Below are 17,257 nucleotides of genomic sequence, written 5' to 3' on the forward strand. Positions count from 1 at the left end.
AGCTTGATTAAACCAGCTTAATTGAAAATGTAATTAGGTATAAACAGTCATCAATTACGCTGTCAAATATGGAGGGTTGTAATATTATTCAAGGGTTGTTTGCCTCCAAGTAGTGAACGATTTTGAAGCAGTTTAGGAGAAGTTTGTAAACTATACTGTTAACAATGCTGCATTCACGTCCGCTGGAAAATCACAGTATTTGCTACATGATTCTAGACGTTGTGGATAAGTTGCATGGAGTATTATATGATTGAACTAATGTGGAAAAAATGGACATCGTCACGTTATTGTCAATCATTATAGAACAGAAGATAACAAGCCATGCTAGCTGCTCTGTGACGCTGTACTAAGGCTGTGGGGTTCTTTGAGTTAAATGCTACGTCAGCATGCTAACAGGCTCATAATGACAATGGTTGTATTCTAAACCACATACTATACTAGCAGTACGTACTGATTTGGCCAAAATGCAGCATGTAGTATGCAGTATGTACTGTATACTGTGTACATCAGAAGCCAATGTTTACATGCTGATGTTGACCATGATGACAATCTTCGTTTAGCGTGTTAGCATGCTAACATTGCGCTAAACACAAAGTACAGCTGATGCTGATGGGAATGTCATTGGTTTCTGACCAAATACCTGCAAAACTCAAGTACTGGACAATTGAAATGTTGGCCTCATGATGGTGCTAGATTGAACTAGAAAAGCCGATCCGCGGTTGAATACCTCCACAAACCAGTCAAGTTGCAGTTTAAATCCATGTCTGTTCAAAATGTCATCACTTCATTGTTTTATCCTGTTAGACATTTGTGTGAAATTGTCATAATTAGAAGATGAAATCTTGAGTTATGGCTGAAAACGTGTTCGACATTTGACCTCCAAAATCTAATCATTTTATCTTCGAGTCCAAGTGGACGTTTGCTAACCTTGCACGGCAGCTGGATTCTCAGGATGTCACAAGATAAGATGAGAATCTCGGGAAAACATATTACGTGAAAGTCTTGTCAGGCTTAAAGCAATGCGTTTGTGTACGGCAAGCCAGACCACGGACCATCATTGTCCTGTGAAGAGCTAATGTAGTTCGGGCGTGGTTACCATACTGAAAGGCCACACGGAGTGGCGACTGTTTGTTCTGAACAACAATTGTGGCTCCAAAAAGAGGTCAGTGTAGATGCTGCAATAGCATCAATTATATCAGAACTGGAAAGTATTTCTTCATTGAAAGAAGAGCAAAGAACGGCACAGAAGACCGTGTTTTCACCTTCAGTTAGTTTCACTTTCGTTAGTTTGATTGACAGATGGTTCATCCAATCACCTGTATTTTTTAAAACTGCCTGCTTAAGATGGTTCTGTGAAACAAACCACCTGACACGGTCAGGTTGGACGTTTGTGCCAAATTTGAAGAAATTCCCTCCGGGCACTCCTGAGATATCACGTTTACGAGAATGGGATGGACGGACAGACAACCCGAAAACATAATGCCTCTGGCCACAGCTGTCGCCGGCGTGGAGGCGTAAAAATGGGAACATAAATGTGAGGATGAAATTTAATGACAAGCCATTGAATAGCTGTTGAGACATGTATCTCAAAACAACAAATGTCAACCTCATGGTGAGGAAAAGTCAAGGGATCCCTGAAGTCGGTAAGTTATTATCCTCTGGGGATCTTGAATGTCTGTATAAAATTACATAGCAATCCATCCAATAGTTGTTGAGATATTTCAGTCTGGACCAAAGTGGTGGACCGACCAACTGACAGACCAACATTGTCATCCCTTGAGCCATAGTGCTAGCATGGCTAAAAACCACAATGTTAAAGGAACATAGCTAGTAAAAAACATGGTCAGGTAACTATATTGTATACAGACAGCCAAAAGATGTGTAGGGAATTAGAGACAGATCATTTCCTGACTGCCTGTCTCCTCCACGCTCTCTGCTCTCCTCCTCCTCGTGTGTCAGGCGAGGCAGAGCGAGGGAGTGATAAAGTCTCACCATGTGAACCTGTTGTGGCACATCTGCTCGCTCGGGTGGGCTCCCTCCTTCAGTCGAAAAACTAATCATCTGTACGCTTCGCAGAACTGCATCCCACTGTAATTATCATGCCGCTTACCAAAAGGGATATGAAACAATGGGGCTGTGAGTAAGACGTCTGGACATTTTGAGTCAATGCCAAATGCCTGTCTGGGGTGCGATGTGAGAGAGCGGCTATGTCAGACAGACGTGACGGGAGGGAAGTATTATAACCAAACCCCAGTCATCTGGATCACACTCCACGTAATAAAATTCATTAGTCTGGCTAAGATTTTTTAATACCAGTCATAGGCAATAACACACACACATACGGCATGGAAGACAATGGGAAAATTGCAATAAAGAAGGAAAAAAGCAGCAGATTTAAAGAGTCAGATGTGCTTTCTAAATACATCCTTTTATTTGGCAGTCTGTATTCATACAAGAGGCATCTTTGGCACTGTTTTTACTAGCTTTTTCCTGCAAGTTACTGCCAAGAACATATGGTCAAAGCGAAAGAAAAACATTTCATTACAGCAACACAAACAGAACAAAAGAGAAGGTCCACTAAGAACATTCTCACGGTGGGACTGGAACCTGCTGATGTTCTCAAATTGATTGACAGATGCTCTCCTAATTCTATTACATAGTAACACTAAGGGTCTAATAAAGCCATTAATGGTGGTGCTGCTTAACTGGGTGCTTTCATAGTAATTCAGCTTGGACGGTGGATGAGTGGGCGTAAATAATTTGAGTCTAGACTGGGTACTTAATATTGCACATGTATAATTTAATAACACCGTATTTGACGAACTTCTAATTAACCAAATCTAATTGAGTGCACACTGGAGGGAGACTCCAGAAATGCTTGAAAACACTTCATGACCCTCACTATGAAGATGAAGGTCCTCTAAAAACATCATTACATTAATAATAATCACTGTGTCCTTGTCCTCTACAAATAACGGACATATTTTTGGGTAAGTATCTAACAGGACAACTTTGAAACTTTTAGATCACATGAAAAATCACACTTTTATTATCAGTCAAAATCAAGATTTTTGAAAAATGAGGAAAACACTAACATCATGTTTTATTTAGGGCTGTCAATCGATTAAAATATTTAATTGCGATTAATCGCACGATTGTCCATAGTTAATCGCGATTAATCACACATTTTTTATCTGTTAAAAATGTACCTTAAAAGGGAGATTATTATCATTATGATCATTATTTAGCCTCCTTTGTGACAAGGCAGTATCTTCACTCTAGCTTTAAAAGTGAGCCCGGTACAACCTAAAAATCGCAAGTTGCGTTAATGCGTTACAGAAATTAGTTGCGTTAAAACTAATTTGCATTAACGCATTCTTGCGTTAACTTTGACAGCCCTAGTTTTATTAGATGTTTTCCACATGAAATGTTTTTTTACACTGCATATGTGTGCATATCTTTGATATTCAACTTGTTATGAGTTTATAGATTAAATACTTGATTGTGCTCCTTGTAGTTTCGGAGATACAGACATTTTCTTATAAGCGTCTTGAGATAACTTCTGTTGTGATTTGACGCTATACAAAAATAAATTGAATTGAATTGAATTGAATAATACTATTGCAAAAACAGTGGTTCCATGTGCCCAAACACTAGATATAGTATTATAAGAAAACACACTTTTTAGCCAAACTGTTTGACCGATTTTGAAAATTTCTTCACATTTGTGCTACGGCAAGCCCACAGAACACTTCCACAAAAGGACATTAAAATGTTTGGTTGCGGGCACAAATGGGTTAATTTCAACCATATCCTGTAGTCCTGTAGTGATTGTCTGTTTTACACACTTGGTGAGAGGGACAGACTGTCTGCTATCCTTGGCATGTGGGCCACATCCTGCAACAACGCCAAAGGGGTCACAGTTCACGGGCCAGTTTGTTGGCTGTGACCAATGAAACCCTGAACATACACTCATACACAGTATTTCTACACCCTCAAATGATCACACACAAACCAAAAAAAAAAGATTCACTGCCAACAGCTCTCATGCACTCGGCTGTAGTCCGAACACCAGGTGTTGCAGGCCCTCTTTTAATAAGTGTGAGGCAGCCAGACGGCCTTCTAGCCTGCTCAATTAAAACACACCACCTGAGAGTCCTGCTGCTGGCCGTGAGGATAAACACTACAGACAGTAAAGGGGGTACACTGATGTTAAACTGGCACAGAAACACCAGTAATTTGCACATAAACTCCACTCAGCTACGTCCGCAGGCCCACGGGACAAATTAGCGCAGAGGAGCTCCAGCGAGCCACGAGTCCTCCTCTCCATCGATCCATCTTTAAAAAGGTGCGCGCGCACGCACACACACACACACACACACACACACACACACACACACACACACACACACACACACACACACACACACACACACACACACACACACACACACACACACACACACACGTGCGCGTGACTTTTTCCCTCTTGTCAAATGTGACACGAGCAGCTAATTTAACAGCCGTGTAGAGAGAAGGGTCCCGTCTCCCCAGCAACCAAACAAACGGAGACATGTGCTTCCTCTCGCTGTTGGCTGTGCATGACGGTTTGGATAAACACCGGGACGAATACTGGAAACTTTCACTCTCACATTTTCACTCACGCGCTCTGTCTCTGCTTTTTTCCAGGTTACTTTCAGAGCACAAACCATCTTCGGGAAAGGCGATCGGAGTACAACAAGACATACACGTGTTTTAGTCAATGGAAGAAAATACTATTGGAGACGCCCTCCTTTTTCTGTTTCCCTAAACACCGATCCAAGGGACGTTTTTAGACTGCTGAAGGGTTATGTCATTACATAATATCTAGATAAGTGAGAGACCAGATGCAAGAGCTGTTTACATCTGTTACTGTTTAGGTCCTGTTAATGACACAGCCTGCCACTTCTCAGTGTGCTCACTTATTGAGGTTAAATAAAGAAAGACATAAAAATGGTAATGGCCCGAGCAGGGCCTCAAACGGCTGTTTGTAATCAGATTAAGTCTTTAGGAAGGTGGGAGGTATTCAAATAAACCGAGACAGGAATCTCATTTTTTTTTGTCTTTGGAAACAGATGTGAGAAATGAGTGTGCTTAAAGTGTCTGGGACTCACAGGTCATAGTGTTGATTCCACTTGGGGTCGAGTGTGTTCCTCACAGTGTCTGTCGAGTGGCATTGCCCTGAACCGTCCACAACGACCTTGGCGAAGGGATCAGGGAGGCCTGTAGGGAGAGAGGAAAACACTAAGCTCAGCCACATTCAACAAGAATAAATAACAGATAAACTATTTAAAAGGTATATTATGCAGGAATTTCCTAAAAAACTATACAAAAAGAATCCCTCTCAATCATCACTTATGACCCATTAGAAGTGTGTGGTGGTGTCTGTATCTACAGAGACCCTGCAGCCCTCTGCTTGGATTTTCTCTTTTCTTATTATTTTGTGTTGGGGACTCTTCTGGGCTTGAGCAAAGAGCTTTTCGGCCCCTCGTGGGGGTGAAACCCACCGCCAATAACAGCACAAAGGGTGGGGAGTAGGGGTGGGGGAAAAAAATCTATGCAACATAGTATCACGATATTTTGACGTGGTAGCCTGGCCACTATCCTGTTTTTCAGAGGCCGCAGTGGGCTCAGTCTTAAAGCTAGAGTGAAGATAATGGTATCATATGAAACTACAAAACCCGAGGAATCCATTGATACCAACCATGTCATATTATGTTGTCGGAAAGACTGCCAACGTTCCAAAGCTATGCTAAATTTTGTCATGGAAAAACTGGCATGGCCATTTCCAAAGGGGTCCCTTGACCTCTGACCTCACTATAAGTGAATAAAAACTCTGAAATTAACAGAGTGAAAACGGTATCTTATTAGATAAAACAGATGTTGACAAACTACATAACTTGCGGTTGAAAAAAGGTAATAAATCGCAATATATCTTATCACATTATTCAGCATATCGAAAATGTTTTAAAATTGCAATAAGATCGTATCGTGACTTAAGTATCGTGAGAATATCGTATTGTGACTGAAGTGTCGTGATGATATCATATCGTGAGGCCTCTGGTGATTCCCACCCCTAATGTGCAGCTCCTTCAGGTCGTCAGATACCGCCGCTTGTCACGCCCCTCGATGTCTGATACCGTGGCTCAAGACCCCCTTTAGCTCTATCAGATGCAAAGCAGCCGTATTTGACGGATGAGAACGGGTTTGTTACATTGCTGAGTTTTTATGTGCTTCAGTTTTTTTCCTGTTCCTGTCTCTCTTTCCTTCGCTCCGAGAACAGTTGACCGTTGTTTGACCGAGCCACACACACACTGAGCAGAAAGGACAGGATGAAGCCTGTCCTTCAGCTGCATTCATTCAAAATCCGGCAACGCGCCACATACCCACAGGGTTGTGCGGAGGTTAGTGTGTGTTTATTTGTGTTTTAGAACGTAACCACAGAATCAGAAAATAACGTTTTATTTCTCAGATTCACTGATTTGTTCTCACTAACGCCGCTCCCTCTCTTCATTCACTCAAAAGCTCGCTCGACTCATTGAGCCGTGGAGGAGGGGCCAACTTTGAATGCGGTGTGTTTACAAACACCAACCGACAAATGTAACATATTGTACATTTAACAAGACACAAATGACAACATTACACTGCGGTGTTAGCTTGCTACATGGCAGATGGTGATTAATACAACTGACACAGATGCCGTGGTGTCTACAACACTGTTGTTGTGCTATGGGACCAGTCACAGATTACTCATTGTTTACTTCCACATTTATTTCTTGCATTTTGATTCCAAAATGAGATCCTTTGGAGACAAAAGGGCGCTTTGAATTTGTTGCTCTCAATACGTTAAGCTGGTCTGGTGTGAAAATACACCACATGATTATTGCTAAATTTATTAGCAGATTAATTGATTAGTCACACAAAAATCAGTTCTGGTGAGTGATTATTTAAGTTAAGACTTTTCTCTGTTTTATATTATGAGAAACAGAATCACTGACACAAACATGTCAACATGATGACAAAACAGACAAGCACATAATGGATTTAGTTCACACACACATCTATGGTTTCAGCGCTGCTCTCCAACAACTCCCTCAGTGACTGTTTGCTCAGCTCCTGAGCATTGGAATGGCAGGAATGGGCACCACAGAAACCACCTGAGTGAGCAGAGGACCTTTACATGCTCACTCACCATGACAGCCTGACCCAAACACACCCAAACACTCGCAACACTAAAGACCCCCACACATGGGTTATTAACTCTATAGTGGAGAAAACAAGTGGGTGTTTTTATGCAAAGTGGTCGCAGAAATGCTGCCCAAAATGGGAATATATTCACTGTATCTTGGTGGCATTTTACAAAACTTTATTATAGATATTGTATCAGGAATTACACTTGAGTCTTGGTCTGCATGTTTATGTTTAAAGTGATGGGGCACTATGTAGACAACACTCTCCTATTTCCAAGGACACATGTAGTAAACCAACCACATCTGGCTAAATAAGTTGATCTTAGTGTGTCATTGAAGGCTGGCAGCAGCTAAACTTTAGCAGCCCAAACTAGTGACCCACGTTTGTCAGTCTCATGAAGTCTTTACAGTGCATGCATCATCATATACCCACAAACACATACAGGTTTATTATTAACAGCTGTGATTGGCAGATACTTACGGAAGAAGTCCTTCTTCACCAGGTTTTTGGCGCAGAGGACTGAAAAAAAGAAGAAGAGTTGAGCGTTAATTTAACATAAATATTAAAATCAGAAATCGCAGTAAATCAGAGTTTACTTTTTGTATGTTAAGCTTTTACTTTAGAATAGGGCTGTGTATTGGAATCTGACGATACGATATGTATCATGATACAGGGGTTACGATTCAATATATTGCGATATATCGTAATACTGTAAGCAAGGCAATATAGTAAATCTAATTTTAGGAAAACTGTCATAGTATGAAGAACACACCATCAAATGCACCATACGCGCCATATCCGATACTGTAATTTCTAACTTTGATACAATATCTTGAAAAGTATCGATATTTGATACCACAGGGAAAATTTGACACAACATTGAGGGCATAAAATATTTTTATCAAACGATTGCTGTCGGAGAGAAGAGAGAGCAGAAGGTACAGCTGGTACTCATGTATCGATACTGTGGAAAATAAGTATTGAAACCATTTCAACTATTCAGTATTGATATGTATTGATACTTCAATATTTTTGACAAAACTGCATCCAACATTAAAACAACACAAAACGAACCACTGTCTGCCACAAATCTTTGCATGGAAACTATGATTTTTTTTAAAAATAAAAGTGTTTTTGAGAATCAATACAGTATCACAAAAAAAAACATAATATCATGATACTCAAGTGTATCAATGTTTTCTTACACCCTTACTTTAGAAGCATATGTTAGAAAAGTGTTAAAGGGGATGTTTATGGGCAGGCAGCAGGAGAGGGTTCGTCTAGTTCAGGATTCAAGTAGGAAAACAAACAACTGCATTGCAGCCAACTTTGGTGCAGATTACACAAACTACCTCTTACCCACAATTAGACCCCATTAGCAACAGCAGAAGAATCAACTCCTTAGCTAATAGGTTTACAGCAATTAACACGTATTGCACCGTTAGAATAAAAACACTTGAATATAAAACATGTCACTCAATATGAAATCCAGCCTTTGAGCTAGAGGAGAGGACGTTGTGTCCCTCTTTCTCCGTCCCGCAGCAGCAGACAGGTCGACCCCGTTGATCTACTCTGAGAGCCAAGAGGCGGTTGCTGAGGTGATGAGGCAGAGCCACTTAAACCCTCCTCCTCCTTCTGTCTATGTGTGGATGGATGAGGAAGATCAGTCACCACCTGGCCGTCTGGAGTTACAGTTGCAGCCTATGAGTCAGGCACATTTGGTTTAGCTTATTTCTGTGATAACGTTTTCTGAGGAACAGACACTAATTGGTCTGGATGTTGATGTGCTGTGTATCTTGATTAAAAAGAGATAAGATATTATTAATCTTTTTCTACTCGTGATTTGTATCTCTTTTAATTTACTTGCCTGTCTTCTAGCTTGTTCAGCTTTTCTAGGGGGTGTAAATTGTGTTTAATGTCAAAAGTTCAATACAACGTTGATCGCAAAAATAACTAGAAGTGCACTCAGAGAGCGCAGACCTCCGCCAAGGCAGGTTACATGTACATCGCTGCATTAGTTTCAGTGATAGAGGTTGTTTGCCACCCCCTGCAGTTGGCTTGTCAATAGCGTGGTATTGCAATATTGCTACAGCCCTATAGAGTCCTACAGGAATGAGTCCTAAAACTCGGAAATAAGTCAGCATTTTAGCACTTCTGGTTCCCTCGTCTGGAAGTCAATGGGTTTTTTGAATGGATTTTTAGTTAGATGCCTGAAATAAGGTCTGTGGTTAGCACAAGCTTAAGAGGATTTAACGTTTTGTTGTACAACATAAAATACGTAAATAATATCCCAGTTGTGAATTTTGAAGCCTTTATGTGTCTTAAAAAAGGCGGTTGCTAACAAGTGGCTAAATGAGACTACTAAACGTCATCACGCCGACTCGTCTGCCTTTACAGCCTCGTTGTGTATACTCGCGCTCATGCAACAGTGGTGTAGTTCATCTATAGCCTAACGTTAGCTTTATAATTCTGGTAATTGCATTCACGCTTCAAAATCATAAAGTGGTGTTCATTTGTGAAGATTATCCTGCTGAACAAAACGTGTAAGTATCATAAACGTTTGTTTGCCACAAAGTTTATTTTCTGAAATAATCCAAAACCTAATGGAAAAAGCCCATTGGCTTTTTGTCAAGGGAACCAGGGCGATGCTAACCTTCTGGTTGGCCTACAAAAGTACGTCATCCCTGGAGCACTCTATTGCTACAGGTTATTGCGACAGCCCTATGCAGACTGCAGAATGATCAATGATGAAAACAATCGGTAGTTGCAGCCCTAGCTGGTTGCCCACTCCCCTCGTGTGCAGGTGAGAGTGCTCAGACTTTACTTTGCTAACACAAATAGACAAAGGCAGAGTACCCATAGTGGCAGACTGCAGCTTAAGCCATTCAATCTGCAGTCTGCCCTCCCCCATCCCCTCCCTATCCCATACCACACATACTCAGACACACACACCATGTGGAATATCACCCTGAATCACTTTTAGGTCTGAGCTGAAACAATTTTACCCACCAGGAAACGGAGGGAGGAGGACGTACCTTCTGAGCTCCGACGGAATTAAACACACAAATCACCGGCTTCACCGGCGTGGAACACACCCACATCTACATATGCATGGTGTTTACAGATGCACAAGGGATTGTGGGTTTAATGACAAGAACCCCATTAAAAAAGACAGAGGGAGGAGAGAAAAACAGACGAGTGCTGGATGCATACCCTCCTGGAGGATTTGGAGGGGGGCTGGGGTGCAGAACATGCTCGACAGATGAGGAAGAATTTCTTTCCGCAAACATCCCTGGGAATGTGTTACGTTCCAGTGAAACCCACCTCATTTCTAAAACATCTGGTATGCATCGCTTTCGGTCGCGCTCTTCCTGAACACACAGACGAGCATGCACGTACACACACACACACACACACACACACACACACACACTTAGGCCCCCTGAGACAACTCGTTCTCCCCTGATCTAATTAATTATTTAGAGGCACAGAGGAACAAGTGTGGATGTGCACGCTTCTTTGAGGCTGTAAGAGAGGTGAAAAAGGTGCAGTAAGGTAACAGGTGACAGTCGTCTTTGTGTTTCCACAATGCGTCTGTCCACACGCCACACACAACATGGACATAATGTAAAAAAAAAGGAGAGAGCTTGACAGTGATTTGATGGTGTTTCCATTCCAGAGGGGGAAAAACATTGAGCAGTATGTTCCCTAGTCTAGAAGTCACAATGTAATAAATCCACAGGAGGTAAAGAGAAAGAACAGTGAACCACTGGGAAATCTGACTCTGAAGAAAAGGTAAGGCCATGGCAACATAACAAACCCCTGCATTCAAAGTCCAGACAGGAACAGAATATGACAAGAAAGACCAAATGTGACCAACTACAGAGAAAGGCAAGACATGACATGGCCCACACAATGGCCAGCTCAGCTTAAAGCAAACTAATGCCGCCAGGTACACACTACACGAGAATCAAGCCGATTTTGGGCCCGATTTCCCCTCCCGATAATTGTCAGCAAATCATTTCTCTTCACACACTATAGGACCAAAACTGTTAAAGTTATCATAACATGTCGTTATGTGTGGGATCTCTCAAAATCTTTTAAGAATTGAAAAATCTTTTAGTGTGGGCCAGCCTTAAGAAAATACATGACGTGGCCCACACAATGGCCAGCTCAGCTTAAAGCAAACTAAGCTGAGCGAAACCTGCAGACCCTCCTGTGAGTGCATGAGCAGTCCTCAGCTAGCCCCACAGCAGGAAGGCAACACTACAATTATACCTATATAGGCTTCTTATGAAAACATACAAGGGGGCCGGATTACAGCTGAAAACAGAAAACGGAGAGAAAACCGCTGGAATGGTACACGCAGGGAGACAATGGTGGCAGAGGAGGCCAATTAGGAGTCTGAGGCTGCAGAGCAGCGAGGACGGCAATCAGGACGCATTGGAATCCAACCATCACAATACGGCTGTCATTACACGCTGACAAAAACACAGTCATTATAAAATGTTAGGATGATAATATACATAAACTTTTATTTTAAAAGATGAGTATAAGTTATTTTGCAAAACGTGTGATTTTATGACATTTGTAGGCAAACCTCAGAGACGTAACGCTCTACGCTACCATCTCAGCAGGCTTACCCTTCTAAAGGACAGACATGTAGATGCAAATGTGTGTCATTATATACGCACACAAAACACACAGCAGCATGAAAGCAAGTTGCCAGAGTGAAAGGTCTCGCTCTTACCACAGCTATTGTGAGCCTCCTGAGACAGCATTATGTAGCAAAGAGCAATTCACCTGTCAAAAATAGCAGTTTGCTTGGGGAGGACACAACGTCCACAACCTCTGTAGAAGGATAAAAGCCGACTTTTTAAAACCTTGAAAGTGTTTTTACTGTAAAATAAATTAAAGCACTACATCAGGCTGGGGCACCATGTGTCAGTTCAATTGTAGCTGAGTTTGACTAGGGCTTTTATTGTGAAAGGTAAGAACGGAAGCAGTGGATCAGGTCTGCGCTGCCTTTGTCAAGGTTGAAAGGAGTAATAAAGTTTGCCGTCCTGGTCCGGACTACAGAGCCTCCGTCTTGTTGTTTCATAAATATAGGCGCAACTCAGCCGGTTCCGTACAACGTTATTGGTTGATGCCTTTATTTGCATTGCAAAAGCTCAGAAAATCAATCTAAAAAAATAAATTACATTGCTTTTTAGTTGCGTAAAATTTGCGTTCTGTTTGGAAATCAACGTGTTTATAGTTGTTTCGAACGGCCACACTCAAAGTCAAGGTATAAATAAATAAATATTTTTTAAACTTAATATCCTTGTAAATACACCTAGTGTTGCCAAGCCAAATGACGCAACCTTTAAAATTTGTAAGACTGTCTATTCAGCTTCTTTTACTCTTGAGCTTCCACTTGCAGGAGGAAATGTGGACCTACCACTCCACTCATCCACAAAAGGGACAAATAGGATCAAAAAACTAAACTGAGCAGACTATTCCCTTTAGTTACACTAAAGGAGAAAGTCTCTGTCTTTCTGAGGTAGAGGGATTAATGCTTTGATTTTTTGATTGACTCAAAGCCTTCTCAGATCTCTGACATGAAGGGTGGGCTGGGTTTTTGGGACCTTTGGTTGGAGCAGCCATTTCACCCTCTGTAGAAACATTGGCCTCATTTATGTTTGATGGAGCTTCTCCGGGGTTTCTGCTTCCTCCTCTCCGACAATCCTCTTTGCCCTTTGTGTGCATAAATCTGAATTTCTAACACACCTCCAGCTTGTAAAAGTCTCTCTAATGATGTTGTTTTAATTCTAACTGCGATGCTCTGAACTGACAAAGCCGCTTTCTGAACAGAAATGATATAAATAAACAGAAAGAGGAGTAGCGAGGGGGGATCTGAATGTAGGGCAGGAGGGTGGAATGTGTAAGGAGGGAAACAATGAAAGAATTAGAAGAAAACAAAATTTAATTCAGTTATTTTAAGCTCATGAATGAGTTTAGCATGGCTCACAGACTTCCGTGTAATGTTGAACCCCTTGCAGAGATACATCATCAGTAGCTAAATGACCCACCATACGTTAAAGGCCATTACGTTTTCTTTCCCGACGCAAAAGCTTTATATAATGACATTAATAGAAATGATGGGGCCTCTTTACCCGCCAGCAGCACACACAAGTGCCCCAAAATTTATGCTGCTATGGGAAAATGGGGTCGTGATGACAGAAGAAAAGGAAGTGGGCGAGCTTGCACCTACAGGGCAGCATCGTAAATCTGTTGTTTTATTGGTCACCCTGGACCGCCTTTCTCATGCTCACACACAGACAAATATAATTATGTCTCTCTCTCCCCGTACATTAAAATAGAAGAGAGACGCACATACGTCAGAACGCACACACACAGTCAACCCCACAATGTGATGGGTGCACACACATGGCCCAGAGATTAAACAAATGATGGGAAAACTTAGAAACATTAAAAGCTCATTTCAAACGCCAGCTAGAATCACATCATTTCTGTTCCATGGCTACGCTGTTGTACACAACGCCGTTCTCAGGGAGTGGCTACCAACTAGTGGAGCGGGTTGCCAGAGTTAATATGAGGTGAGGGGTTGGACGGGGCAAATTCAGAACCGCAGAGCTGACCTTTATAAAAGAAAATGGGAGTGACAAAAATCCGCATTATTCCATGAATGGGTGGTGATGATGATATTATTCTGTCCTCGACATAAAACCTCTTTAGAACAAACTCATTTTCCAAACCGTTTCACACTTAATATCATGCCATGCCATTGTTCCGACGTCCCATTATTCCTAGGCCCTACTCCGCCTGACTGGTTTACACTGATATTCTTACCCTAAACCAAACCAACCTCACTCCTCATACCTAAACCTAACCGACCCAACCAACGAAGGCAACGAGTACTAGACTGTCGGTTTGTTATCGGATATTGTTAGCCCAATATCTCAAGAAGTTATAAGTTATGTTACTGCAGCCAAACCCTTATCTACGAAAGGGCTGTAACTCTGTCACTAATAATAATTTTCATTATTGATCAATTGATTAATCTGTATGATTTATTGATTAATCGGATGTCATAAATATATAATTCATAATTTACCAGAGTCTGAAGTGACGTCTTCTAAATAGTTTCATCCGACAGTCATCCAAAAACCAAAAATATTCAAATTACTATCAAATATGACAGAAAAGTAGCAAATCGTCACATTTAAGAAGCTAAAACCAGAGAGATGTCTGGCTTTATGGATCAATTGACTATCAAAGTAGTTGCCGATGTATTTTCTGCCGATCGACTAATCAATAAGTAGACTCATCATTGCAGCTCTAATCCAGTGAATTTTCCAATTTCAGATTTGCTTCATATATATTTTCATTTGAGTAATTCGTTATTTGCATTTTGGAGGAAATCTTTAGCTTCTGTACTGTGAGTATTCCCCAATGAAACAGAATATTTGAGCGATGTACAATTGTGAGAGGGATTTAAATCCACTAAAAAGTGGGCGGGCTTAGAATGCAGCACGATACGGAGCCTCCACATACACCTGTCGCAGATGTCATGATATGATTGCTTGAAATTGGTTGGTACTAGCTTACGTAAGCACACGTCATATTTTGTTTTACAGGAAGAAAAGATGATTCGATTTTGACAAGAAGACGAAGAAATGGATTTTTTGTAAATTGTTTTGCATATATTGCTGAATATGTGCACAATATGACCGGGGATGAGATCCAAACGGGTTAAAAAGGATTTTTTCATTTCATTTCAACTTTAGACTGTTTAAAAATTTGAATATATTTCATGCATTTAGTAGAAGAAATACGTTTGTTTTATCAGGAGTGTACTGAACAGTGAAGTCAGTTTGACATATTGTACTAAACGGGGAGATGACTGCATCATTACTCTCCCGGTGGGCTTCGAACTTTCTCCTCCTCCGTCACAAAAACACACAAGAGACACACTCCGGAAAAGCATCACATATAACCCCCCGTGTGCATCTCCGCCCATCTCAAATCCTCTGTCGCCATAGCGACGGCAAGTATCGAGGCGAAGCATGAGAGAAGGGTTTCTCTGTGTCGCCTGTGTTTCTCATTCCGGTCGCACCGCCTCACACAGCCGGGGACTGGAGCGCTGAGACGGGTATGGACATTTAAAAAGACAATAAACAAAGACAGCAGCGTTAGAGGCCTCTCTCTTCCACTTACAGACATATTTCAGATCAGAATGGACTTTTGATAACAAATGCACAGGTATCTGAATTTCTCACTGCGAGTGATAAGTTTAACTACCCTACTCCATACTATTTCCACACAACACTTCTGAGCGGGAACAGGGATCACATACTATTCCCTCCATCTGATAAATTACTAAAACCTTTTAGGCTGAAGGCCCACTTCTCTTTTACGCAGAATTGTTAGTTTAATCAGACCACAGAAGAAGGGGAAGATATCTGAGACAGTCTCACCCACACAAAATGTTAAAACACACAAAAAAGAAAATCCAACCACCTACAGCCTCACACACTACCACTGGAAGAAACAAATACTTGGCAAACGTGTCAGTGACTAAGTGGAAATATAACCTGGCGTACCACATAAGGAGCAGGGTGTCGTGTGCATGCTCTTGGTGGCTGCTCGGCTGACTGCAGCTTATTAGTGGCATAATGGCTTTCCACGTTACTGCCCAAACAGGGCCGCTTCCCCCGAGGACAGCAGGGTAAAGCTAAACAAACACCACACACGACTGATTATCAGATTTGCTTAGCTCCTTCCTTTGCCGGCCTGTCTCTTAATAAAAATCAATTCCTCTGAGTGGCAACAGCAGCTCTGTGCAGGCAGAGACGCAGAGATGGAGACCTTGGGGGTGAAGTTAAAGTTCCACCTGTGGGGAGAGGACGGGCCCAGTTTCTCACAGGCTGGCGCACAAAGAGCCCCACTGTGCAGGCGAATCAATGAAGTCCGCCAGACGCAAGCCAAACACCTGGGGAGGGAGAGGTCATGTGACGTCTCGGGGAGGGAAGAGAGGGGGGCGTCGCCATGGTAGCAATCGCTGGTCGAGACGAGATGGAACTGGGAGTCTACTTTCGTCTGTTGTGAACTGACATATAGAGTGGCTTTAAAGAGGACCTATTATGCTCATTTTCAGGTGCATACTTGTATTTGGGGTTTCTACTAGAACATGTTTACTAGGGCTGTGTATTGACAAGAATCTGGCGATCTGACACATATCATGATACAGGGGTAAAGATTCAATATATTACATGATACTGTAAGCAAGGCGATATATTGGGATATTTTTCAAATCTAATTTTAGGAGATTTTCATAATATAAAGACACACCACCGTATGCATAAAATCTGAGTTAAAAAAAAGTCAATAAGTGAAATGGCTACTATGTGGACTAACATCATCACACATGAATACACTTAGACTCATTGGATCCACAAGAGTCTCAGCTTTCCAGTCATACCAAATCAATGCATTTCTAAGACTGTTTAGGGACCCCAATATGCAGAAATATTCAAATACATAATTTTAGAAGAGGTGAAAATAAAACATTTGTACTGCATGCAACAAACTGCATGTGATTATCATAAAGTGGGCATGTATGTAAAGGGGAGATTCATGGATACCCATAAAACCCATTTTCATTCACGTATCTTGAGGTCAGAGATCAAGGGACCCCTTTGAAAATGGCCGTGACAGTTTTTTCCTCGCCATAATTTAGCGGAACTTTGGAGCCTCCTTTGCGACAAGCTAGTATGACATGGTTGGTACCAATGGATTCCTTAGGTGTTTCTAGTTTCATATGAGGCCAATACCTTCACTCTAGCCCGCTACAACCTCGAAAGACAGAATAGTGGCTGGGTCCGCTGGCGGGCCGTCGGATTTTTAAGAGGTTAATTAAAAACCGATACAGCATTTTGGAGATTCGATACAGTATCACAAAACATAATATTGCGATACTCGTGTATCGATATTTTATTACACCCCTAATTTTACATGCTTTAAA

The 17,257-nt window shown here is 41.6% G+C and overlaps 1 protein-coding gene across 4 annotated transcripts in view; it reads right to left on the minus strand.

The window, feature by feature from the left end:
- Positions 1-17,257, minus strand: part of smurf2 (SMAD specific E3 ubiquitin protein ligase 2) — a 62,697-nt gene that overhangs the window by 27,817 nt on the left and 17,623 nt on the right. For all 4 annotated transcript variants that reach the window (XM_074655545.1, XM_074655544.1, XM_074655547.1 and 1 more), the window contains 2 exons: positions 7,711-7,749; positions 5,154-5,262 (listed from right to left, as the gene is read on the minus strand). In XM_074655545.1, the coding sequence (XP_074511646.1) occupies positions 5,154-5,262; positions 7,711-7,749 (148 nt within the window). The remainder of the gene's footprint in view (positions 1-5,153; positions 5,263-7,710; positions 7,750-17,257) is intronic.

The sequence above is a fragment of the Sebastes fasciatus genome, chromosome 13 (assembly GCF_043250625.1).
Source record: "Sebastes fasciatus isolate fSebFas1 chromosome 13, fSebFas1.pri, whole genome shotgun sequence".
Taxonomy (NCBI): Eukaryota; Metazoa; Chordata; class Actinopteri; order Perciformes; family Sebastidae; genus Sebastes; species Sebastes fasciatus.